The sequence below is a fragment of the Psittacula echo genome (genome assembly GCF_963264785.1).
Source record: "Psittacula echo genome assembly, chromosome: 2".
NCBI lineage: Eukaryota > Metazoa > Chordata > Aves > Psittaciformes > Psittacidae > Psittacula > Psittacula echo.
Genome location: NC_137737.1, coordinates 15,109,081 through 15,136,802, shown reverse-complemented (window position 1 = coordinate 15,136,802; position 27,722 = coordinate 15,109,081). Strand labels below are relative to the sequence as shown.

General features: G+C 37.6%; 1 protein-coding gene across 5 annotated transcripts; it reads right to left on the bottom strand.

Annotated features, from left to right (window-relative positions):
* Positions 1 to 104: 104 nt before the first annotated feature.
* Positions 105 to 27,408, bottom strand: NT5C3A (5'-nucleotidase, cytosolic IIIA). Of its 5 annotated transcripts, none has more exons than XM_080639395.1 (10): positions 27,109 to 27,408; positions 11,976 to 12,082; positions 5,420 to 5,518; positions 4,891 to 4,960; positions 4,161 to 4,207; positions 3,689 to 3,774; positions 3,342 to 3,431; positions 1,989 to 2,151; positions 1,311 to 1,511; positions 105 to 869 (listed from the first exon to the last, which is right to left on the bottom strand). In XM_080639395.1, the coding sequence occupies exons 1-10, from the start codon at positions 27,248 to 27,250 to the stop codon at positions 768 to 770; spliced, it is 1,107 nt and encodes a 368-aa protein (XP_080495521.1). In that variant the 5' UTR covers positions 27,251 to 27,408; the 3' UTR covers positions 105 to 767. The 5 variants fall into 5 exon arrangements, with proteins under 5 accessions (XP_080495521.1, XP_080495517.1, XP_080495518.1 ...); XM_080639392.1 differs by having other exon boundaries at positions 110 to 869; positions 27,113 to 27,251; XM_080639393.1 differs by lacking the exon at positions 27,109 to 27,408 and adding an exon at positions 9,514 to 9,564 and having other exon boundaries at positions 110 to 869; positions 11,976 to 12,060.
* Positions 27,409 to 27,722: the final 314 nt, after the last annotated feature.

The following is a 27,722-nucleotide window of genomic DNA, read 5'->3' as shown; positions in this document are numbered from 1 at the left end:
ATCCATGTTAGCTTTGACATGAAGCAGCAGGCTACAAGTGGAGTAGTACACAAAAGATCTGAAAAGGGGCTGAGGTTATGACTGGAATCTCAGCTTGTGAAACTATCTGTTGTTACAAAGACGGAGAAACACTATCTCAGATACACTAACTTCAAACATTCTTCCCATTCCACAGAGGATAAAGAAACAGTAAGGATATAGAATATTTCATACTGATACAAAAATCTGTTAAGAAGAAACGCTTTGCCTGAATTGGGTGAATAAAGCATTTTTACTGATGAAAAATATATGTAGGAAAGACTTGCGTGAAAGTCTGTAGCATATGAATAAGATCTTTCAAAGTGGCAGCTGAGACTGAAATCTCTTCTTTGAGAGAAGAAAACACAAATGTGCACGCTGCTCAGTCACAGAACGTTCACATCTTCAATGGTACAAAATAACCACAGTTTCTAAAATGCTCCTCTGAAACGCCTGGTTAAAAGACACTGAACCATATTATCCCATCAGGAGCGCTTTATCACATCTATAAATCCCAATTTAAATCTAGTTATAACAGGAGTGTGAGACAATAAAGAACAGCGTAAGAGCAGTAAAAGGAGCTTCTAGTTGACGATGGATGCCATATGTATTTCAAAATACCAGAATGAAGATAAAAGTTTTAAATTAAATTAAACAGTTCTGTAAATGAGTGATCTAAGACAGCACCAATGTGCTGCTCTTCTGTCCAGTTGCCTCCTGGAAGGAATGGAGTGACTTGAGACTGCAGTTTACAGGATTTTCTGTAGGATGGAGTTGGCAACTTCCAGGGATTCATCTTTCACCAAGACAATATCGTAGGAGTCCATGTATTTTTCCAAAAGCTCATCTACCTAATTGCAGAAGGGATAAAGAGAAAGATCCGCTTAGCTGTACGTTTAATTATATATGAAGAGGTTTTGTCTTTAAAATATTGCCCAGTCTTCCCACCAAATTCAGGAAATGAGCCATGCAGATATGTATCGCTCCTATGAGTGAATTCCATGGGGGGACAGAGGCGCAGTAGCCTGACATAACTGTGCATGCATTCCATTTATTCCAGGATCTCACACATAAAGATACCTGAAAGAAAAACTACTTCCCCAGCTTCCTGAAAGGCTGAGAGAAATAGAAAACTGAAGTCTCCTCTCTCTGAATGCAAACAGAAGTGCATGACAACAAAACATGTTGTCATGCCAACATTGTGGTTTGATACCTGAAGCTTATTATAATGGACCTGTTTCTAACTCATACTGTTTCACTCAATGTTTACAAGGCTAGATTAGGCTACTTACTTTATCGTTGAGATAGCCAATCTTAAGGATGTGTTCAACGTTTGCTACTCCATCTGCCATACTCAAGTCTCCTTGAGAATCACCCAGCAGTATGATGTTACTGTTGTCTTTTAGTTGTTTGAAGTACTCTGTATTCTTCAAGGCACCATCATGTTTGTTGTAAACATGAATCAATTCTCCTTTAAATCCTTTTAATACTCCCTATTTAAAAAACCCAACAAAACACTGAAGTTATTTCTAGTGTCATGCAGACAAGACAGAATCTAGAATTAAATAGGTGGTATTACTGGTGAACTAGCAGTGAACTATGTAGTATCTAATGAGGAAGAAGATAAATTACTGTTAAATAATGTAATCACTGCAATAGCATTGTTAAGGCTAGACAGACAGCAATTCTCCCTGCCTGGAGGAAGAGTGGTGCTGTACTGGGCTGAGTGTGAGGTTGTCATTAAAGGGAATGATTAGTATCTTAGTCACACCATGCTAACAGTGTTTGAACTGTTATCCTCTGCTTCTGTTTTGCCTGGGATAGTGCTGAGTATGCAATTCTGATTTTCTGTGGCTACATCTGTTGCATTAAAATATCCTGTAGTGTGTGTGCATGTATATCTGTATATATATATATAGCTACTAAATACCACAGTCATGTTTGGTAAGAATGTGTTATTTCATACATACATTTTCATCAAAATCCATGAAATTGGAAACCACTTTGACATTAGGATGGTAGACCCCAGCCTGGTGGATAACTTCCTCAAGAATGTCCCCAATCCCAGCAGAAAATATGAACACAGGAATATTATGTTCACTGAGCTTATCAAAGAAGTTCTCATATCCTTCTCTGCAACACAGAATGCAAATACAAATCAGATCTCCAATAAAGAAAGCCAAGAGAAGTCCAAGTTTTCAGAAGACATTCACATCATCTTTGGAAAAGAGAATGAGTTTTCCCTGAGCATTTCACTTCTTTTACCTCATCTTTTTGGGTTACCAAGACCCATCAGCCTAACGTAAGGCATGTAGTTTTAGCAAGAAACTGCTGCATGAAGCTGTCTGGTCTTGGGTCTGTATAGTTTTATTTCCCCCAAAATATCTATTAAAGAATTAAAACCAATGTCCCCTCCCCAAACACCCCAGAACAACCAACTAGTAGAAAACTCTAGCAGAAGTCTGTACATCTCCTTTCCGTCTTCCTTGCTTAAGTTTTGACTTTCTATAGGGTTATTGCCATAAAGCACATCTTGTTTTGCTTTTAAATCCTGAAAACATTTTATTGTGGCTCTTCCCTGAAAGTTTCTACTTTTCAGTACCCAATCAAAGCTATATATAGTATTCCAGGAACAAGGGAATGTCATCTCTGTACGCTTTTTCCACACAGACACTGATGGGTAGAATTTCACATTTAAAAGAGACCATGTGCTTGTCTGTTTTGTGGAAGATAAGAATTTAGTCAGTGTGATAAACAAACACTTCCACAAGTGAAGTTCTAACATCCTGTTTCAGTCATCCAAAATTTACCAACAAGTTTGGAGAACTTTAAGAGATACGGGAGTCCCATCACATTTCAAGCAGGGATCTTGCTGGTTTTTAAACTTGCCTTTAGCAAGGAAGAAGAATACTTAATATAACATATGAAAGGTATTTTGCTGCATTTTTATCCCAGATAAAACTATTTTAGGGGATATTTCTCAAAGCAACGAAGTTGATCTCTGCATTACCCTTTCAAAAAGTGTCACCAGTGCAATTTCAAGAGGAGGAGTCTATAGAAATGAAGCTTGTAGAGATGGGACTATAAAAACCCCACAAAAGCCAGTTTCAGATCTCTAGCTTACATTATGTGATCACTGCAGGCATTTAACTGCAACATACCAATGAACTGGGAGCATGAAGAGCTTGCTATGTTCCAAGATTAAGGTGTCGTGTTCTCGGGAATATTGTTTGGTGTCTGCTTCCTCTCCTCCGCCCCTAACACCCAGTAAGAATCTACAGAAAATGTTCCAAACCAGTACCATTTAATCAAAAGGAACTTACTTCAGCATAACATCAGATTCCCTCACAACTTCTGCAAACTTCTCCTTTTGTAAGCCTTGTTCAACGAGAAGTGCATGAGATTTATTGTACCTAGAATAGAGATGAAAATGTGTTGAAATTGACTTAAGGAGTTTCACCGTTCATTAAATCCCATGATGAAAAGCATCCTGTATGGTTAATTCTTCCTCATTCAAGTTAGCAGCAAAGCAAAACTAGCTGTTGCACAACATTCAAAGAGATTAAATCAGTTCATGCATTAACTACAGTTAATTACTGCTATTAATTTGCTTTTAAAAACTTATGAAATTGAATCTTAGTTCAAGTTCAAGATGGGAGATGTCTCATACCATTCTACCATATACGGATATTTTTCTTCAATAGTGAGAGCTGGATCAATTTCAATGGCATAATAGGTTTCTTTCAGCTGCAATAACTGAAGGGAAAAAACATCAGATATTTCAGAAAGATACATTAAGCAACTCTTGGTATTTATCTAACCATTCTGATTACATTATTTAGATACAATGGAATCTGAAATGCTTTTTGAAGAAAGAGATAGCTTGTAAATATAAGAATTAAAAAGCGGATGCTGTTAAAATCAACTATGTGCTACTATCAAGAATACAAATCTTTATGTTCACTTCTTAGTGGTGGGATTTTTTTCAATCTCACTCAGTTTCTTGAGTGAGAAAGCTCAAGGTTTTAAAGACTGGATCCCTTTTCTTGTGGTGCTATGTAAATTCAACATACAGCACAGCTAGTGTTGTCTATACCAGTTGTCTGTACAACAAACCAACAGTTAGTAAGTTTTCTGTTTACCTTTTTCCGACATTCTTCTGTGATGAGCTTAGAGTTATCAATGATGTCTGGGGGGGGGTGAAAAAAAGAAGTGTTAAACAAGATGGTATATTTCCTTTGCTTTCCTCTACAACAGTGTAAATGGCACAGATGGCAATGTTTGATGACATACCACTATGTTTCCTCAGAACTTTTCTTACCCACAACCAATAAAAGGCACATTTCATAAGCATGAAGATGCCCTTCCCCTCATCTCTGAATTAAAAGATCAATTACAAGCTCTCTTATCTGTTTCTGAAATCATCATGAACCCTCTGATGTGTTTTAGGATTCCCACTTCTTTAGTAAATGGATTCTCTTAGTTCTAAAAGGCTACAGGATAAAAATGTCGAGAATTATGAAGAGTTTACTATCTGGATCTTGCAGGCCTCAGGAATATTACCAGCTCTTAAACATAAGTCGACCCTACCATATTGAGCCACAAGCACATTATAATTCAGAAATTAATGTTTTAGCTGTGAATAACAACTTAACTGATTTCAATTCACACAGATTGTTATTAAAATGTATATGCATAAAACCACATATAGGCAGTCACTAGGATACTTCTTCATTAGGATGTACAGGTTAAGTAACAAGTCAATATGAAATCTCACATATTAGGAAATAAATTGGACAGAAAATTAAAACGTAGGAAAAACTGAAAGGAGTGAACAAACCAATCTCCATTAAACAAAAAAAAAGTACTCACTATGGCAAGTTGGACATCTTTTTCCATTGTAGGAAAATCTACTTAATGTCATATCAAAATCTGTAATAATCTATTTAAGGAAAGAAAAAGCAAAACTGTCTTACAACATGGAGGGACAAAATAAAGAATGGCTAGAAATTGTGAACGATCAACAATACCTGCAGCTCAGTAGCATGTGTCACAGAAATGTCCCTGTTCTACTGAACTGCTGTAATGCAAACTAGTACAGCCCATGAGAGTAACTTCTTCTTTCTAACCCAACTGTTTTTCTAATTCCTTTGGTTAAAATATTTCCTGAAATTACATGTTTATCTCATTTACTTAACTAGTGTCTGGCTGAATTACACTTGAATCAACAACAACAACAAAGAAGAGTTAACGTTTAAATCTGGGAGATCTCTTGAAGGCTGACTTCTGTTTTTTTTAGAGAGATTATATATATATTTATATTCTTCAAACTTTCTGGCACAGAGCACCAATTGCATGATTGCTTTAATTCTGAAATGGTTACAGCTTCTACTATCTTTACCTGAAGTTTGGCAGCTCCACCTTTGATGAGGCCACAGATAATCTCCTCTACTCTCCCTGGGTCCTTAATATGGACAGTCTTCTTCTGAAACTCTGGCATCTATGAAGAATAAGAACAAAGACAGAAATACACTTTACAGAGGAAAACTTACAAGGTAATACCTGCTATCTATCAGCTTGGAAGCTCTGCATTTATTAACAGTTTTATGTGACACGCATGGGACAGGACGACAAGAGCAAGAAGAAACAGAAAATACTCTAGATGTATTAACTGATGATTGCATACAGTTCTGTTTGCTTTCAACATCTGTTTTAATTTCCTTTCCTAATACAAAATTATTCAGTAAGCTGACACTTGCAGAAAAATGTAACTGTATTTGTAGGAAATAAGGGATATATATAGAAATAAGATGTATGGGATTACCCTGCGGGTCAAGTATGTCAATTGGAGATGGTGGACTTTAAAACTAGCTCTTTGTACAGTTAATATGCCCTTAAAGTTTCAACATAGATAAAGAACACAGGCTGACTTTAGACACTGCTTGTATTGTTGGGAATGCTGCATGTGTCAACCAAGTGGTCCAGTACAAGGCCGAATAGTAATCCTTGCTCCCAAGCTGGTCCATCAGTCATTTTCCATAATCCCTTTGAATAGTATTCTTCAAATACTATGAGAAATGCCAAATTAGGAAATAAAGGAAAAAACCACAAACCTCCTACTCCTCCCTAAACAACACCCTCCCCCCACCCCAAGCCTTTACTCACTCTAAAAGTTTATCTTCAACCTTGCAGAAATGGTGAAAGAACTACTTACTGACAGAAATTTCCCAATTTACCCTGTATTTCCTGCCTTTATAATCATGTATGGACTCTTCCTACTGCAAAGGCATCACACATTTGCAATCTGTCTACAGGGGCATTTCTGATTAGTACAGTTTATTTTCTCTACCTATAACTCCAGATGATGAAGTGCTAGGAATTTCATTTCTCTCATCCTTATTGTTCAGCTTTCCCTGTCTCATACCTAGCACGTAATCTTTTCTGCAGTGAGCCAACTGAAAAAGGAAGAGGCAGCTTCTGTTTCCAGACACACTCCTGGAGCCAGAGTTCTCATATCACCAGTTGTTATTAAGTCACACACCACTCTTTTGTCCTGCTTTCAATACTAAGCCTTTAACAACTGCCTTGCAGTCAAATTGCAATTAGGTTGTAATTTAAGAAAAGGTGACGTTCTAAAGTCTTACGAACACTTGTTTTTATAATGGAATAGATACTTGTGTGTCAGGGAAAAGGAGGAGTTGGAGGTACCTTTAAATATCGGCTCTAGTCCATTCTGCCCTCAGATAGGAGCAAACTATTACAGCTACATAGTTATCAGCAGATACTTGTCTAACCCATTCTTCAAAAATTCTACTCACATGTTCCTCACTTTTCTCAACCATCTATTCTAGTGCTCAACTATGTTCCGAAAATTTTATTTACCCTTCCTTACTGCAATTTTAGGCCATTAAACTTGGAGGAAAGTATTCTTTTTCACAGGTGCTTGCTGGATATTTTCCCCCTTTTTCCTGCACTAAAAAACCCCAGTTCCTTCAATCTTCTTTTGCAGAGCACAGGTTTCTAAACCTCTGACAACTCTTGATGTTGTCCCAGCCCATCCATTTGAATCATTCTCGAAACACAGCATCCGTAACTATGGGCACAACCTTTCTGCTGCACTCTGAAAAGGCCTGATGTGAAGGGCTACTTTAGACTGTGTTTTCAGGTAATAAGTTCACATTCACATTTGAATATGTTTACTTTGTTAGCACTAATATAGTGATAGTTATTCAAATTCAGTTGGTAATGACCACATATTCTTCAAAATTACTCCTAGGCAGAAACAGGTAGTTACACAAAGTGCACTATTTTACATTTAGGCTTGCTGGATTGTACCTTTTCATCCACATCAGCTCCAATTTTTCCATATAACAAGTAATTCTAATCCCCAGCATGCTTGTTGCTACTTTCTGGCTGATACCCTTGAAGACACTAACGAAAACAGGAAATAAAAATCCTTCTAAAAACTTAATCTTGAGTCTCTTGATTATTTCCAAGGTTTTCCACCCATCCAAAATACCTATACCAGAATACCTTGCCAGAAATTCTTGACAGGGTATTTTACTACTTCTTTGCTTTATAAATCTCAGAAAGAAACAAATTAGCTACATCCCAGCTGGGAGTTATTGAGAAAGTTACTGAGTGTTAACAAAAATAAAATCCCTGGAAAATATTCATGAAAGAATTCCCTAATCTTTTGAGATAGACACTTAAGAAGCATTTTTAGATATATATTCACAATTACCAACACATGTAGCTTCACAAAGTGAATTATTAACAACTCCTCACAGATGTTTCATGGTATTTCTTTTGTATGTCATACAGCGCTGGTAAACAAGAGTAACTTTACCACTGGTTTGGTGGGTATACACCATTTTTTCTCTATAATGGAATATGAAGCAATTTGACTCTGTTTTGTAACATTTTCACTGTAAATTGGCTTATCTAATTCGTTTGACTTTCAAGAGGCAAATGATACATGTATTTTTAGACTTGGCATACAAAAATTAAAGTGGAATCTAAATGCATGTTTTTCTAAGAAGTAGTTCAAACATTATTTGGTTTACTTAAGACTGTAAGCAACAGACTTCCTAATATAATTGATTTAAACAGAACAGATGTTGGGGGAGATGGGGAGATCAGAGGGAGAGGCTGTATGAGGAAAGGTGGATTGTTTGCTACGTTTGATTTCAGACATGCCTTTTGTAAGTTTCTGAAACAACCTAAGGAAAAACCTCCTTAGTAAATGCTTTAGTAGATGGTGTTAAAAAAGACATTACTTAAGATTGTAAGTCTGATGAAAGCTTCCTGCTCTGATGTTGTAAACTGATACTCCTACTCAAGATCAGCTTTTAAGATACATTTATTTCTAATACATCTTTCATTTTTACACAAGAATTGAAGTCAGTTGAAGAGGATTTTATTTTAAGGGTGAAAAACAAGAGTCTTCTGCAGCAAGTATAACTGAGGCAATCTCAGTCTCACAGGCACTTTCACAGCCAAAACCACATCTTCATTATAGGTATGGCATCTGATAAAGCCTCAGACAAATATGGTTAGTCGAAATAGCCACTGTCCCCATCAATAGTTCTTTGTATTCATATCTGCAACTGCACATTAACTAGTTCTTTTATTTAAGCTTTATCACTAGAAGTAAATGAAACTGTTAAATAAGCAGTCACCAGTTTTCTGGCAAATTGGCTCCTTCAATACCAGGCTCCCAGACTAGCTCTTGTCTTTTTCTTGCATATTTGCCATTTGTCAAGGGTCGGAAGAGACAAGCAGATTAAAGTTGGAAAGAACTGATAAACAGATGAAAGAACAAAGAGTGAAAGAATGTAAATAAGAACATTTCAGTCAATTTGCTAAAATTTGTGTTTCTATTAATTGGTTAAGAAAGCTCTTAAGAGTCAACTCAGTATACAAAAAAGGCCCCAATTTCTGATGCTAGGGAAGAACACATATGGAGAAACACCTGAACAAAAATCTCCACAGCACCTAACAAAGGCAAGAAAGCTTTTCAGAGCAAAGAGCTTCTATATTGAGAACTAAAACTACACAACCACAGGAAAAGGAATTTAACATTTTGCTGTTTTGAAAGTACATCCTATTGAATTATTTAAGTTTCCCTATCTATTCTGTCATTTTATAAGTGTGAGAAGAGTTTTGCTTTCTTACCAAAGATATCTGTATGTTACTGAACTAGCTCAGGGGCCAGTATCTCTTTTAAAACAGATGTTAAGATGACAACTCCCAAAGGTAATTTGTAGTTGGCTTCTATGCTGGCCAGAAATACATTTAAGTTTCCCGTCTGTGACATTTTTAAGGAACCTTCAAAGAGAAGCAAGGAGAACAAAACTGAACAAGATTATTTTAAAGGTTGAGCTTAATTGAATTTATGAAAAGGAAAAACTAAGATCTGCTTGTTTGTGATAGCAGGTAATTGGAATAAGGATGTAGGAAATTCTTTTGTAGCTAATGATGTTAGAGTCATACCTTGATGAATGAACCGTAATGGATTCACGCAGGTTTGGAAATCCCCCAGTCCTACAAACCACAGAATGGGTCATTTACAACAAGGATAGTTCTGGAAATTACAAGTCTATTTAGTACCTGAGACATGCATCTGGGTTAAATAAAGAGAAGTATTTACTGTAAAGACCCTGCTGAATTCTAGTTTTGAAATAGTTTCCTATATACAGTTGGATAGCAGGAATGGAACTAGGTGATCTTTAAGGCTTCTTCCAACCTAAACTGTTCTATGAGTGCAAACAAAGCTGCTTTTGTGTTCTATCTGAGTGCTGTTTTCTTAGTATTTGAGACAGATTATATCTAAGTGCATGCTCCATCAGTTCAATTATAAAAAAAGAGTTGGTGATGATCATTAAAATGAAAGGCAGGTATCCAAGTGAATTCACAGCTGCCATAGCAAGCATTTCCAATTGGGTATCCTAGGGAAGTAGTGACTGATTGTGTGCACCAGGTAGACTGTCATATTCTGGAGTTAAAATTACACTGAACTTTTGAATCTACCAAGTGCTGGAGATAGAGCAGTTACTTCCTTTCCCTACTCAGTAAAACAACGTTAAGTCCCTATGATTTAAAATAACAAATAAAGAAGTCCAATAAAAAAGGAAATTTCCTATGAAGGATGACTGTGGGATCTTCTTTTGTTTTCACTAACCGCAGTTTTAAGTTGGGGAGGATGAGCTGATGAATGACTTGCTATCTTAACTACACGGAGATATGGCTCATTTCATAATCAAATCTTGATACACAGCCTGAAACAGTACTAGTAATAACTGCAAAGGTAAGATGTTATCATCAAAACTCTAAGTAATGCTTTGACCAAGGACATGAAAAAAGTGGAGCAAGTATTTTTATACTGATACCTGTAAGCTTACATTACTTGACAAAGTTGGGTTTTATTTTAAAAAGACCCGTATGGATCCCCAAAATCACTGCTAAGAAAGCACCTTGCGTTGTGGCAGAGTAAGTAAATCTCAATTATCACAGTTTCTTTTTTCCTCCTTTCCTGGTAAACCTGCATAGACTAGACTATGTTACAAACCTACAAAATCTTTTGACACAGAGGACACACAATGGTGGGCTGGCAGGGAGAGGGAACTATTAATGTCATTTCCAAACAACGAAATTGCAAATCAAAGTGATTACATGGATAGGATTCAATTATTTGTAAATTCTATTTCTAGTCCATGGTGACAGCTTCCAAGTAAAAGAGTACAAACCAAGAATAAATGGCATTTACTTTGGGAACTGCAGATGCCTGATTCTGAGGTCTGAAACTAGCTATCACATATACTTACTTATGGACATGTACCAAAAAGGGCAGGGCGTGGCTTCAGTGATAGCTCTGAAATTTGATACCTTGGCAAGCTACAGAAAATCGGTTTCAGTGCTCTTGGTGTCAGAAAGTAGTTTGGTGAAATCATAAGAAAAGGGGCACATTCCTTACTTTACATCTTACTTTCCACTCCCTTTTTCTTTTTGCTATTACTACAGAGCATTACTTTCATCTACTTCACAAAACAAAGCTTACCAAAAAGCTTTTGAAAAGCATGCAAGCTTTTTCATGTAACTTCTGCTATTTGCAATGTATGAGCTGCAAGAAGCAGGGAAGCTGTAACAAAACCACAGAATGGGTGGGAGTGGGTGTGTATCTTTTCCTCCATCTCTACGTACTCATATATAGCTACAAGTGCTCTTATATGTATAAAGCAAGATTGGCTTTGAATTCAGACAATTTGAATTGTGGTCCATGCGTGCAATAAAGGTTTCTCTTTGCAGCCCCAGCTGTGAGTAGGCTTATCTTTCAGACAGGAACATTAAAAGCTACTGGATGTCAGCACGGTTGCATCAGACACACCATTAGGTGCTGCTAGTCAGGAGACCTGCACTAGTGATCATGCAATCTGCTGGCATAACCTGAGCTCAGGACAGATAGATATTCATTTTTAATTACAAAAACATAGTAAGTTTTCTATTCATATGATGTAAACTCAAATACGGCAGTAAGAAATCCTTAGTAACTAGTATTACAGATCACTCTTTTGGTAGTTTTGCCAAGAAATAGGCTTAGGACTACTTATCTGAAAAGTAAACAGGCAAATGTTATTTTGGAAATGAAAAACACCTAACACTGAATATCTTCACAGTTGCTTGATAACATGCTGCAAAACTAGATACCCAGCACAGGTTCTATGAAATAACTGGAAGTGGCTTCACCACCTAAGCTATTTTAAGAAATGGAATAGGATGCATACTAAAAACGTTTTTTCCTGTTCTGTTTCATTATTTACATCCTTTTACACTTAATGTGCTGGATTTGGATACTGTTTGTTTTTTTTCCCAAACTAAAACATATAGAAAAATCTGGAGAGAGCTTTCACAGAAAACATGACAACAGCATTTCCTTTTGTGCTTTTAAAGGAGAATACCTGTGCGTTGAGCTTAGGGCAGTCCTGATTCTTCTGTCCTTGATTTTGTCCTACTGCAACAGCATAGGTGGCAAGCAGAGTCCAGAGACGCAGGGCTTGCATGCAGGCTGCCAACAAAAACCAACCAAATCCTTTTAAGAATTGGTCTGCTATATTATGTGATCTTTGCTATTCCTGTTGTATAGAAACAAATGCAGACATGCATGGTACAGAGCTACAGAGCTACGTCCCTCTGAAAATACCCACACTTATATGGCTGCTCTAATACGTATTTAAAAGCAGAGTTGAATTCATCTACTCAATACAAACTGGCAAATATATTTACTCCTTCAGTGCTGTTGCCAATTCTTTGGTAGCAAATTTTCATCCAAAAAATAGTTTGTCACAATAAACAACTGTTAATAATGCTGCAGCTCATAACCTTGGCTTAGAAACGAAGGCAGAAGACAGTGCTGTTGACAGAAGCTGTGCACACTTACCAGAGGGTTTTGCAGGAGCAGCTGCCAGAAGCAAAAGAAAATTCCTCTTGCTTGAGAAGCACTAATATAGCAGCACAGGGTGCAGTTGAGGGCGTTTCCAAATACAGCCTGACTAATCCCCGTGCAAAACCCCAGGGTCCTGTGACGCACATCAGCAGCACACAGCAGTTTGTTGTGCTCAGCAGTACAGGCTGCCGGGCTTACAGCCCATCAGCTGCTGTACCAACAACAGAACATTTGACCTGCGCTGAACGAACAGCCTTCGTGGACGCAGCAGGCGAGTTGGAGCTGCTCTAACAGAGGAAGACACTTGTTTTTCAAAGCGGAAGTTTACTACTTAATTACTGTTTAACCCTTTTACAAGATCTTTCCAAGTGTTTTAGGATTTCCTGTTGCAGAGCGCCACAAATTTCTTACAGCAGCTTGACGTGGTCTCATGAACGCGTGGGAGGGAGCACAGATTCATTTGTGTAGAAGCAGCAAATTAATTACTTAATTAATCTTTGCTTTGACTGTAATTATCTATGTGATACTGAAACAGGAAATCAAGGAGGCTTGTTTGTCAGGATTTTTGAGAGACAAGGTGCCACAACATGCTTTCAGAAGTTTGTCATTTGCCTTATCAAAGACAGTAACTAGGTACTACAGAAGATGCATGTAAAAGGAATCTCTTTTTTGCTGTCAGAGTATGAAGGAAGTACAGTCTAATCATATTTACACTTTGAAGTTGTGTAAACACTTGGAAGTGTCACATGAAGTTAACTCTTACTACAGCAACAGCGCGAGCTTCCCTATAGTACCCTGTCAGTCATGTTCAATCTCAGGCTTATGATCACTAGCTCAGGCCAATTCATACATGGTCATGAATTTGACCCATGCAATCATAAGAACTGAAGCAAGGGCAGGTTAGAAGTGTAGCACGTGCAAAACCCCTAGAGCTACACCTCACCCCTCCCAACTCCATTACAGGACACTAGAAATTCACTGGTGATACAAATTTCTGTGCTGTTTTTCTACAGTAAAAAAAAAAAACAAATCAACAGACTTTTACTAAATGGATCCGTATGTTTTGTGTCCACATTCCAACTGTAGGCTAGTATGTACTCTATCAGAACCCCTGTTTTGACCAAATGAAACAACTACTTCTGCTGATAGAAAACATGCACATTTCATCAACACTTATCCTCTTAAAATTGAGTAAGATCCCCTCAAATGTACATGTATAGGTCTGCTGTATTCTGAAGCAGCAAAACAGTTTGAAAAGTGTGTTCAAACAATGACATAATCCCTGCAAAGACTATGTATAGTAAAATGAACATACCTGGCATTGGTATTTGCCAGGATTTATAGCTCCTATTAATCTACTTGTTACAGCATGTGTCTACTGTTGTAATAGGTAACATACAGAGAATGCTACCTTTTATAGTATTTTAATATAGTTAGCATGCTTTTGGCTAATAGTATCTCCATAATAATGTTTGAGAAAGATATGTATAATACATAATCTTGAATAAATATGAATTACTTGCATTACAAAAAGCTGTAGCTTACGTCAGTGTTGGATTTCCAATTTTAAAAAAATCTTATGAACAATGAAGTAAAATATACTTGCTAGATGAATCATGGAGTTCAGGTAAAGACATCACTTGATACATTCAATTTCCAGAGTACCTGCCTTTGAGATTTTTTATTTATATATATATACAAACGGTGACAGTGGTACTGCTACAAACGAGTCTTCTGAACCTCCCAGGTGAGACTGGGATGTGGTGGGTAGTGGGGCTGGACGGTTGATATTCTGGTACTTCTATGGTGTGACTCAGTGAGAAAAGAAATGCTAATGATATCAGGAATTTAAAGGAAATGAGCTTGCTTTTGATGAAAGTTGGGGAAACAAAAAAAAGAGTGTGGTTTTGTTGTTTTTCTTCTTAAAAAAATTACATCCCATTTAAGGTTGAAGAAAAGAGTTGCAGAAATTAAGTCCAACTTTTACAGACTAATTTTCGGTATACCAGCCTAATTAGAAAGCCTTTTAAACAAATGATTACAGTGTTAGTGAAAGAGCCAGAAAATGACTTGAGCAACACTGATGTAAACATGAATACAGCCAACACCTAATTCTTAGAAAAACATCTTCCTGTTTTTCAACGAGTATAATTACTTTCACTTTAAATGAAAACATGGTATATTAAACTCCTCATTTACAAAACAAGGCAGGCTGTCTTTGCAACTCTTAAGAGCCCTGTGTGTCAAACACTTTAATGACAATTGCTACTACTGACCATGTTCTGTTACTGCTGATTGAGTCAGTTAAGCATTTTGTTTACAGTGTTTAACTTTTGGTAAGAGATGAATTAAAATCACTTCTTCGTTGAAAGAGAGAGAAACCAAGTCCAGCTGGCATTTCTACTCTCATGATACCAAAGGTCATTTAAATATATTTTAAGAACCATGAACTAAAGATGTATAGCTATTGCAACAGATAGGTTCTATTTTAACCTTCTCTCTTTGGCTGAGGGCCATATCTCGACTGCAGAATATTCCATGGAGAAAAAGGGGGAGGGGATATAGAACAACACTTAGAACATTAGATGAGTTGTTATTGATATAAAACTAGGAAAATGTTCAACTTTATATCGGGGGTGAACTTGGTTTGCGGAGATCCAGAATGCTCTCAAAGAGTATGAGGCATTGGAACTTTTAGTCTGAAGCAAATAAAAACTGGTTCTGCTGGTCCTTATGCACCTCTGCCCTATGTTGCGCGTATTTGTGGAAAGAAATTAACACAGCACAAGTAAGCTACATAAGCAAGTAAGCTAAACTTTTGTTGTTTTAAGTTGAATACTTCAACTGAACTGCCATCAGCTTTTAAAGATCAAGAAAGGTCACATTTAAGAGTTACTTCTATTCATTGGAATATTTGCTACAAAAATTAGAGGTGACTGAATCCTGTCCACAGTATTCATTAGTAAACATTAGCTAGTGGCTTTTCATGAGCTTACTACTTTTTATTCTTGTTTAGTGAGCCTACTACAACAGAACAACTTTGATCACGTAGCCATTTCTTTCGCATATTGCCCAATTTTACTTGAGCAATGCTTTGGTTTATTGCAGGGATCAATTTTTAAACTTCATGTTTTTAAACTTCATGTATTTATTTTCTGATTTTGCTTTTGTAGTAAGTGTACTTAGTCCATATTTTCCAAACCAGACTACTTGATATAACCTCCACAAGATAGGGAAAGCTAACCGAACCTTAGCACTCAAGTACCAAAACCAAGCAGAAGAAAGGAACCAACATAAACCAGTATAATTAAAACATGATTTTTATTCATGCCATAGTAAACCGAGTTAATGATCAGCATCCTGACTCCGGGAATAACTTTTTCTATTTGTGACCATTACAAGGAAAAGAACATTAATGTTCAGGTTGAGGAAACTGGAGTAAATAGAAATTTAGAAGGCTGCCTTGCAGGAATGCCGGATACCACTTATTTTTCCAGTACAGATCTGGTGTTGTGCTAGCCATATTTACAGCTGGTATGATGCAATACAGAAATGTTGTTTATGAAGATGTGTGTGCATTATGGAGATGACTCACAAGGAATGCAAGAGATTGTTTAAACATAAAGAGCTTGAACAGCACTTGTTATGGGAAAGTGCTAAGAATGTACTAAAGACTGAATTAATTAAACTGCAATGAATCCAGAGAAGACACATGCTAAGAACATGAAGGTCTTAACCTGACCCACTTTAAGGAGCAGCAGTACTGTTGTAGCTGAGAATTTATTTTGCCTACTCAACTATCATATTTTGAAGAGGCAGAAAAACAAGTGCATGCTCAAAACCAAATAGAGGAAGGAAATGCCGTATCACAAGACATAATTAGAAACTTTATTTGATGTTAGATCTGATCAGAGATAAATCTTTCTTTACAATACAAGGGAGAACTTGTGTTCTTCTACAGTCTGGCCATTTATGGCTGTACTGAACACATGATGTTACCAGTGATAACACATGCACTAAAATGTATAACAGATAAGTATTTATTCTTGCTGTGTTTAATACACCAATAACTATGATGTTCAATTTGAAACATGCAGGAAGCTGCAACTTGCAAAATTCCATATGGAACTGATTGTTCAGATGAGAAAGTAAAAGATACTGCAGCATCACTGTCCCTTATGCACCTTCCTCTTGTGCTTACAAAGCCATTCTAAAAGCAGAGATTTCCTCTGGGTGGTATATCAACAGGCATTTTGACTCTTACAGGAAAGCAGGAATGAAGGCAAGCCAAACACACTGCTGACTTGGTATACTGAAGTTCAGGTAATAGAATAAGGGCAAGAGGTTTTGATGGACTTACACATTAATCAAAGACATACTTCTCAAACGCAGAGGTATTGTTACACATTACAAAACTCAGAAAGAACTGCAACAACTGTGGCAATAGAAATCAACACAGTATTTAAAATCCTCTATAGAGGTTTACGAAGAACTGACAGTAACTAAGGCCTGAATTTCCAGTATTTCATGTGATCTCCTCCTGTCAGTTACTACTTCAGGCAAAAATTTAGTCTGAGAGTACATATGGGGTACAAACCACACGGAACCAGTTCCAAAGGTTCTGGGAATGAATGAATAAATAGTGCAGGACAGCTACGTTTTGCCTGCACTTGTATGTTAGGGGAATCGCCTCATCTCTGGGCTCTGCTCCCCTTCCCTCACTTTGGAGAGAATTAAACTGATAGATTAGAGAAAAAGGGGAAAAACAACGCCAAAGTCCTCTTTAATAATCAACAAGTATCTGGAAATGATCAAGTGATCTTCAGTCAGTAACCATGTATCTTGGAAATGCTAGTCTATAATGTCTATAAATGGCAGCCTACCTGAGCCAGAGTTTAATCTGCTGGTTTTTTTTCCACATTTGCATTTCACTGATGCCTATTCTTGCCAATGCTTTCTGGATAGCCCTCTTTATAAATCATTATGCACTCTCAAGTTAAACACCAAATGCAGTTCTGGTTTCGCTATCTTACAGGGGACAGAGCAGAACTGGGAAAGGCCCTGAGAAGGGCAGTAAGGATGAGCAATGACATGAAAAGCTTCCCTACAATGAACAGTTGAATATAATAGAATTTGTCAGCCTGGAAAAGAAATGACTGGATGGCATAGAAAAGGTTAACAGGGAAAGATTGTTCACTATCTCTTCCTGTGTAAAAGCAGTAATTATGAACTAAAGCTAACAGGAGGCACATTCAAAACAAGTGGAGATAGCTAGAGGTCACACAATTAAGTAAATAAGTAAGATGTGGGAATTCTTTTCTGATGATACTGTAAATTTACACAGCCTTAAAAAGGTACAGGATAACAACATGAAAAAAGCTCAGGTTAAATTACAGCCACTGTCTCTTAAAAACAAGCTGCTGGAGGCTGGGAAGTCATTCTGGAAAAAAAAAAAATAAACCAGGACAACTTGTCCCTTTCTTATGATTTTCCTAGGCCTCTGCTATAGACTACTGCGAGACAGATGATACTGTCTGTATCAGGCAAAGGCCTTTCCTGGAAGGTAAGTCAACACTCCCTGTTTGTAACATGTGATGGCAGGGAGAATCTTTTGCTTTTCAGGACAGTGCTTCAGTTTCATTGAAAGTATCTTATTTTCTGCTCATTCTTCCTTTTTCCTGCTGGTTTTTCTTCAGAGTGCACAAACACAGAAAATTCATATTTGACAAATTAGAATTTGAGTGGTTCTCTCTTTTTTCTTTGCTACTGCTGTGGTAACAGCATAGCTATTGGAATCTGGCTATCTAAAAGATACAGTTCCCCCTCATCTTACACAGAATCTAACACTCACTGAAAGAATGCTTACAGGTGAGGTGGTTGGTACAACTAATCCTTCTTCAAAACAGTACAGAACTCTAAGGAGTGGCAGCATGTAGATACTCTGGCATTCTTATAAATTCTTAATCAGCTATCAGGTGTGCAAAAGCTCACCTTGCACAGTAATTCTGATGACCTCAATTTTTTCCCCAAAACTGCACATTTGCATATATACTTTCTACAATTAAATATTCTGTAGGTATCTGTATGCTTGGAAAGAAAACAAATGCTGGCTTGCCTAGAAACTTCTCATGTAGCACTATCTAAAATGGAATTTGGATTAAGCCCAAGGCCTGGACTAAAGTGGTTGCTGATGATTCTCCTCTTATCTCCTTCTAAGAAAAAATACCCATCTGCTTAGGTTTTTCTTCCCACTAAGAATGCTGTATCTAGATCAGATAAACTCTGACCCTTGAATAGTGGAGTTGCGGGACCAGTTTGAAAGCAAAGTCAGCAGGACAAAGTTTAATCTACAATGTATTGCCAGACACTACCATTCTGATGGAAGAATGTAGTGCTAATATAGTATTCCAGTTAAAGTTACACATTGAGACTAATAGATTTTTAACTGTTCTCTTTGAGTACAGACCCTTCTTTAAACTTATTGGAAAAAACCCCATCTGTTAAGTCTAAAGATGAAATACCAATATGATACACTCAGTTTAAAGGTAATAGGCAGTACGATGACTTGAGGCGTGATGGATTGTTTTACCTCCATGTCCCATTGTTTTATGGGTGTTCCTGACTGCTGAATCCATTCAAAAATGTAACTGGATGCTCCTTTTTTCTTGTAACTTTGCATACTTCCCTCTGGAAGTGTTACAGGGCATGTTCAAAACCAGTCTGTAGTAATACTACCACTACTATACTTTGCACTATGCTACTACTACTGCTAATGTATCAATACTGCTGTTGCTTTGTACTAATTCCTACCCTTCAGTTTCACATACAATTTTTCCATGGTAACATGCAGACCAGGTTCAGGCTTACCCATAACTGATTTATGTTGCAAAGACAGATGCAATCCAGGATAAAAAGTGTTACATCAGTAACTGCTAAGTGTAAAATTTACACTTTTAGTCTGAAACTTGTACGTTTCCCAACAGAGAAGGAAAGCTTTCAAGGAACAGGGTTAATGGTACATTTTAGTGGTATTCATTCTGTCAACACAAAGGTGGAGTAAAACAAACTCTTGGGTAACCCACTCTCCAATAAACTTAAATGAATTCAGGGATCCAATCTGCAAAGGAGACAAACAGTTGACAAGTGGGGACAAAAAGTAGGAACAAATATATTTGAACAGGAATTCCTGGTGGCAAAACCAGCTCAAGAGGTCTCAAATTCTATATTCAGACACGTTATGAATCTTCAGTATGTAAATCTGGGCCTTGCCCCACCCCTTTAAAAAATAAATTACAAATTAAATTATTTTTTTTAAAGGTTGGCATATATGAAAGCAGAAGCCACATTTCCTTTTAGAAATAGGCATTATTCATATTATTTATAGAGTATTTTTTTAATTATTGTCTGAGATAAGCCAGTGCAGTTCTATATTCTTTTGTGGCATTACTGAACAAAAATAGAGTTAATTTTAGTACTTAAACGTGGTGTCTTCTTTGACCTGTGTGCTGCAACCTTAGGCATATCTCCACTTGTACTGCAAAAATGCTTAATCTTTTTTAAGTATTCAAGTAAAACACTATAGTAATATAAGGATTAGACAAATTAGAAAAATCCGGCACTTTTAATAAGCAGGTTTTTTTTCTTACAGTCAGAAGCTCCACACAAATAAGCTAAGACAGATGTGAGCAGCACAACAGCCACAGATTCCAACTCCATGGCACACTGCCAGCCAAGCTGCTGCATGATAGATATGGGACTAAAAACCTGCCCCCTGCAGTCATGGCAAATTCTCTGATGTTTTACAGCAGCTGACCATTGGTGATTGATTACTTTGGGGTAAGAGAAAGCAGCTGACATCCAGAAACTGGTCAAGGTGTAACTGCTATACAAAGAGCTATGCCCCAGGAAGAAACAGTAACTACATATCAACTGCTGCACAGTAACATCACCACAAGAAGGCAAGGGGGAAAAGTTAGACTTCATGTCTTTTTATTTTCCACACCCTTTATGACAGTATATTTATTCAACTTTCTTGCCCGGTTTTATCTGTGCTCCTATCTCTTTGCATGCCTGTTAGGAAAGGAGGCCAGGAAGAATAGTTACGAGCTACTCCTGACTCACAGTTGTACTTAGCATCTCATAGGATCAGCCAAATTACAGTGCTGAGCATCTGCCAGGCCCTCTGCATGCAGGAGCAGTTCAGTTGTATGTGTCTGACCTGGAGTCAGGTGGCGGCCAAGAAATGCCAGCTGTTGTGGGACAGGATTTCTTAAATGATAGGTTATTTACAAAATAAATGTATATCCATCTTCAGAGATGCAAACAGATACTAGTGCCACCTGCTGCTCTACACTGTCTGCTGCAGCTCAACTAGCTAGAATGTGATTACTGACAATTAATTGCCATCTGAAAAATGCATCAGATTAAAGCACTAAAATCTAAGTGGGCTTCTCTTCTATTTTCCTTGAACTTTCCCCATGATGTACTATTCACAGGAAGTGAAGAGTATACTGCAGTACACTGGCACAGAGTATGTGTGCATATACACACATGGAGAGAAGAAAGGGGCTGATGGATTGAAGGCTATTAAAGTGAATTGGAAATAGCCAACACAGGAAAAGATTCTGTATTTTGCATTCTGCAATTCATTCAAGTGAAAATAAACAGTAAGAGGCAGCTATTTGACTTTTCCTTAAGGAAAGAACTCCAAAAGTTCAGGCATTTTTAAAAGGTTTCCAGACTTACACAAAATGTGATGTTTTTACGCTTGCAGGTACCTTTGAAATTGCTATTGAATATACACCTAGTGTTCTCCTGCCTATAAATGCACTGATCCATACCCTGGGACTCTTCAGTGCTTACACCGATCAATTTAGGTATTTTTAATACAAGTTGATAGTTCCTGTGAACTGAAGACTGGCTATTGGAATGCTATGCAACTTTAATTCATAATATAAAGAATTTTGCAATGATAATGTGCATTCAATTAAAAAAGATCTTCTTACTGCTTCTGTTGTTTGACAATGAAAGGTAACATGTCAGCCAGCTTGGATGGAGTCTTGGGCGACATGTTTTAGTGTGAGGCGTCCCTGCCCATGGCAGACGGGTTGGAACTTGATGATCTTAAGGTCTTTTCCAACCCTAACTATACTATGATTCTATGAATACTTGCAGTATTTGCTATTGGTCTTAATCTGTATAAGAAGTTTAATAGAACAGATGCCATTATAGGTTAACCAATAATTATTGCAAAGAGAAGAAATTCACTTAGAAAATATGACTTAACTAAGCATTTATGAAAAAGCAAATATATTTCGAAACAGAAAGATTCATTGAAAGATTGCTCTTCTGGCTTGGACAAAGACTTCATACAAAAGATAAAGCAGCAAACAAGCTGTTCTGAGCCTATACCTATAATATATATCATATATTATATTATAGTTACCACTTGAAGCTCAATTTTCAGGTGTGTAGATCATTAGCATGTTTTTGATAACTGTTGTAATGAAGATAAATAAGTTCTAAGGAAACTCATGCAGAATTAAAGATTCAATTGATCTTCCCATACCCATTCCTTGTAATAATCTATGTTTCAAGACCTACTGAATCAACAAAAACCTCAAAGGTAGCAACAACTTCAGAAAATTAAAACCTACTTCTGAAACAGATGATTCAATTGTAGGACCAGCTTATTATACTAAAGTAAAATATTAGTACGTACACAGTGTATATAGTAGACTACTTTTTGATTCTTAACAGTGTTAGAAAAGAACATTGAAGTTTTTCTTCAAAATTTTTAATTTAAAATTTAAAAAAAATTTTTAAAAAATTTTAAAAAAATTTTAAAATTTTTAAAATTTTTTTAAAAAAATTTAAAATAATTTTAAATTTTCCAACTGAACTATTTTACAGTGAGAATGAAAACCTATTAGTGGTATCTAAGTTGTATCAACATAAACTATGCTTACAGTGTGTTTCCTGGCCTGTACAAACTTGCTTTACAAGCCACATTCTAGGTAATTATGTATTATGATTATTTGTGCAAAAAGCCCGTGGGCAACAAATCCTTGGTTTAGTAATGCTGGTGTTTACCACCCCGTCAATGTGATTTTTCTTTTGAGGGACAGAGTCTAAACAAAAAACAAGACAGGAATAGTTATATCTGCAGCACTCATATCAAATTTAACTTGGATTTGAAATTTAAACAGTATTCTAAAAATGATTCTAATACTCCAGCTGCTAATAATATAAAGGCTGTCACATACAGGTCAGTAGGTAGGGGCAGTATTTGGTCTCAGGAGCTCTTTCACATTTCACTACCTTTTATTGATTCCAGTTTGCTCAGGCTTGAATTCTTCATCTTTGTAAAGGAAAAAGTACGTATGAAGGAGTTTCACATACTAGCCATTTAAATTCTTGAGTATGTTTGCTACTTATTACATACTCTTTTACTTCATTCTCCACTTGGAGAATGTTGTGAAGGTCTCATGCCAGAGTAACGTCACAGTTACTATAACAACTGGTTACTAGCAACAGACAAGAATGAAGCGGGGAGGTATGTGATTGCTGCCAGTTGTAAAGGTCTGTATCCTTTGTCTGTGGCACAAATCCCCGATGCCCTATGAAACAAGATGCCAATCTCAGCAGAGACTGGCAAGTAACAGAAAATTATAACAAATCCCCACACAAACCCTATGACAGTCACATACGTTACTTGATTTCTTAGGGAAGCAGGTAAGTATCAGTTACCTCACTTCTTGCTTGTTTATTTCTCTCCAGGTAAACTGTAATACTACAAAGATCCATATTTCTTTTCCTCCCCCAATGTATTAAGTAGGAATCTGTCCAGAGATTTTAACAATGGCTGGCTAGAAAGTTTCCTGTAAAAAGAGAAACTGTTTTTTAAGTTGATTTGTAATTTGCTGTTCTTGAAATTTTGATACAAAGTCTGTTTTTCCTGGGAATTGGATCCTCTTACTTCAGAGACAGAATGGAGAAATAGACAAATGTAACTAAGCATTTGTCCAGTTTTCTGCATAACCAACCTGGGAGAGTAAGGAAGTCTCAGTTTCAGGTAGTCTGCTATTCGGTTTTCAATCAGCTCTATTGTGTTTCTCATCCTTATAAAAGAAATACAATAAAAAGCTCCAAAACAAAAGTAATAAACAAGCTGCCAAGAAAAAAAAAATCCAAAGTTCAACAATGTTGTTTATGAAACAGACAAATAACAAAAAATACTGTTACCCCATTAAGCAGTTTTTCTTACATTAACCTCAAGTTTTAGCTAGCATGGACTAATCCTTGCAAATGAGTGTTATCAAAACACTTGGGCAATGTTTTTCACTCTTGTTTGTGAACACCTGTTTTCTTCTGAGTTCCTAAAAGGCTTTACAAGGAGTAAGCAAGGAGTGAAGTCTACTGTTAACAGAACTGATTTGCTATACAAGGATCCACAACTTCATTGCAAACTTGTTTGGGGCCTGAAAAGTCCAAAAGATTGAGAGTTACTGTAAGGTTTAATCTCCTTTTAAAGTAGCTATCAAGTAGCATCTAGTAAGTTACTTCAAGAATCTAATTAATTATTAACCTTCTCTTTAATTTAAAAGTTAGCAACCTTGTGGCTAACTATTACCTTCACCTGACTATAGGAATACTTTTACAGTTTCAGAGATGGCAATTTGGCTGTGCAAAGTAATACAGAAGACTTTGGGTGACAGTTGCTTCTTAACACACCAAGTACAACTTCACGCGACTGGCTGTGTATTTACTATTAATGCCTTTTTTATTTCAGAAGTGGAGCCAAATGAACTCTGCCTACATCTATCAGTGCCTAAGGGAAACTTCCTGTTTGCGAACTTCAGATGGTCAACAAAGACACATCATCAATACTTTAATTCCAAACTTAAACCTTTGCTTCCAATTAAGATGCTGTAATTTTATGGTGTCTTTATTAAGTTTAAATTTGTGTACCAGCCTAATTACTTTGGTAAAGAAATGTAAGATAGATATTTAAGAATATCTTGGGTTTTGTTATTCCACAGGGAAACTGTTACGCTTGTATTTTTCCACAATGCTTGAGAATCCTTTCCACTTCTCTTCGCATTAAACATTCTTGGTGTTATAATCCCCGATACTAACTTGTCTTATAGATATTCTATTTGATTTGTAATGTCCACTCTCCTTTTAGCTTTTAAACACTGCTGTAAGTCGGCTTCTTACTTACATTTGAGTTTTATATGAATTTTATTTTAACTAGGAAAAAAGTAAAAAAAAGTATTGCTGTAGTTAATGATAAGGAAATATTTCATTGGTGAGAATTGAAGTCACATAAGTAAGGTGTAAATAGGCCCGCTCCCTACTGATTTTGATGACCTTATAAATTAAGGTAATTCCACGTCTAATACGGGTATAAAACCAAAGTGTAATATTCCCCAAAGGAAATATGAACCAAAAATATCTGCTGAAAATACAAAACCAATCCCATAATTTTAATCTAACATGGAAGACCAGCCTGCTATAGTAACTCATGGATTAGGAAAAAAACACCAAACCATTTCAGTAAAGCTGTACTGTTCCCCACCACCACCCTAACTTGCACCAAATTACAGACTGGAAAACACCTTCTCCCCAAAGCTCTAAGGAAGGTCTCTCTTGTGATAAACTAAACCAGATGTAGTGTTTTATCAATGACAAACTTTAAATCAAATTACATTTGTGGATAAAACTATTACAGGAAGTTCTCCAGAATGCAGCATATTCAAGTAAAACAAATACATAAAACACATTTTTGCCCTTATTTCCGGTATGAAGTTTACATAACCGTTTCCCTTATTGCAAAGAAATTTCACAGCCTGATTACGTGTCCACTGAAAATACTCCCTGAGGGAGAAAGAGGACTTGCAGCTGATGAACTGCTTGTAAACTGAGGAAGCTGCCAGTTGGAACAGTGGTTGAAAATCTGGCTAAGTGAGCAGATAGTATTAACATGTTTAATATTAACATCCAACTGGTAAAACGTTTCCACCCAAGATAGCTGACATGCTTTGCACAAGCTTTATTTTCCCCTTGTAATTTAAAGTTCAGAAAAATCTCTGATCATAAAAGCAGAATTTTTGGATGTATCTATTTAGGATCATAGATCTGTGTTCAAGAACATAGCTCTCAAAACGTTATCTAAAGTACATACTTAAGAGTTTCACTTACCAGAAATCAATTTTACATTGGTGTAATGATTTTTTTCTCTACCAAAGGCAAAATCTTTGTAACAAAGATAAAAGCTAAAGTCTTCCCAGCCAAAACACTATTTAAACACTGCACAGAAAGCGAATACAAATACATCTTCAGCAATTATTAGGCGCTTTCTGAATGACAGCTCAAATTGGATATTGTGAATAGGAGCTGATGAAACTATTGGAAGTATTACAGTACCAGAATTAAAGAAGAAGTTATTTATAGTTAACCAGTGTTATGCCACAGTAAGTTTTCAATTGAGTTTTGTCAAATCCTTCCATAGAATCCAGAGCCCTTTTTCAGAATACATCTAACCCTTTCCGTAGTGACAATCCAAGCTTTCTGCTCTCCCACAAGCTAAGTGGGCTCACAGACACTAAAAAACAAGACAACCCCCTCCAGAATGCCGACGGCTGTAGCTGATAAGAAACACCATTCAAATGTTTTTTCAACTCTAAATATGATAACTTTATGACAAGTAAAACCACACAGTGGAATTCTTTTCTGGACCCACGTTACCACACACTGCACTGTATGACTTCAAGTCAAGTCTTGCAACACGTGAGCAAGTGAGTAGTTAGACAGCTCATAATTTACACAGAGAATCCTAGCTTTTAGCAAGATCTATGTTTCCATGTGTAATTAAAATAAATAAATCTGAGCTTTTAGTAAAGTTTTGCAGGGCAGATCAGAAAATATCCATTGGCTAACATCAGCAGATTTGGTTTCAGTTCCATTCTTCAGCAGCGTCCAAATCATAAACTCAAATTTTGAAGGATTTCAACATAATCAGTATATTGTCTAAACTAAGACCTTTCACCATTCAGTTAATACCTGATAGGCAGATATTTAAATAATACCCTAAACACGAAGTTTAACCAGGGCAGTGCAGAGGGAGCTCTATCTTCCTTTTATAGTAACTGTGAACAAGACATTGCTTCCCAGTTTCAACAGATGGCTTAGCATCCCCTCCTCCCACCTGCCTGCCCTCTTTTCTTGTAAACAACTTACAAACAGGCTTTTAAATTACAACCAAGACCTATATAGGCCCCTATATACCTATAGCTTTATACACAGGTACATACACTGGACAGAACAGGATGAAACTGACACTTTCAGTGCTAGTGGATCTTGCTGTGATGGAACAGCCTCCAGCGTCTGTCCTTATGGTCAGAAAACGGCCACAACATCCCTCCTCCGCCCCTTCGCCTCAAGGGGTGGACATAAGACACAGCCCCACGCATCTGGACACGAGCCCTCACTCCTGAAATCGGCCTGCGACAGGAGCTGCAGGGCAGCGTGTGAAGGAGAAGGAAGCCGCGTGTTTTAGGTAAAGGGCTCGCATTCGAGGGCGGCGTCACCCTGAGAAGGAGAAAGAAAAGGGCGTGCGGCCGGCAGCGGAGCGGGCCTCTTACCACGTACCATCTCGATGATCTTAGTCTTCCTCCCCGTCTTCTTCTTCATGGTGAAGATGTACTGCGCCAGCACTACCCCGCCGACCAGCACGCACACGCTGGCGCTGGCCACCGCGCCCATCTTCGCTACGGCGGTCCTGTCCATGGTAGCTGCCCGGGGCGCGCCGAGAGCTGCTGCGGCGGGGCGAGGCCACTGCCTGGGCGCTGCAGGACGCCACGGGGTCCTTCCTCCCTTCCTCCCCACCTCAGCGATGGCCTGAGCGGGTCCTCACCCACCCGGCACAGCCCCGGCGCGCGCTCCCCGCGCGACGTCACGAGCGCGTGGCCTGCCCGGCGCTACCACGCAAGAGAAAAAAGGAGGGGGAGAAAGGGAAGGGGACGGCTGGTGGAGGAGCAAGGGGAGAGCACGCCAGAGGACGAAAGGCTTCTGTGAGGGGTTTCAAAAGGAGACAGCACCAGCTAGGAAGTTAGGTGCTTTCCTCAGGAGCACAAAGGAATGTCTTTCTTTCTCCTCCTCACGCCTCCCCCCGCACAGGAAGAAATGAGAGAGCCCAACGGGCCATCGCGCCGCTTCCCAAACTACGTTTCCCGGCGTCGGCGCCCCCTGCTGGTTGGGG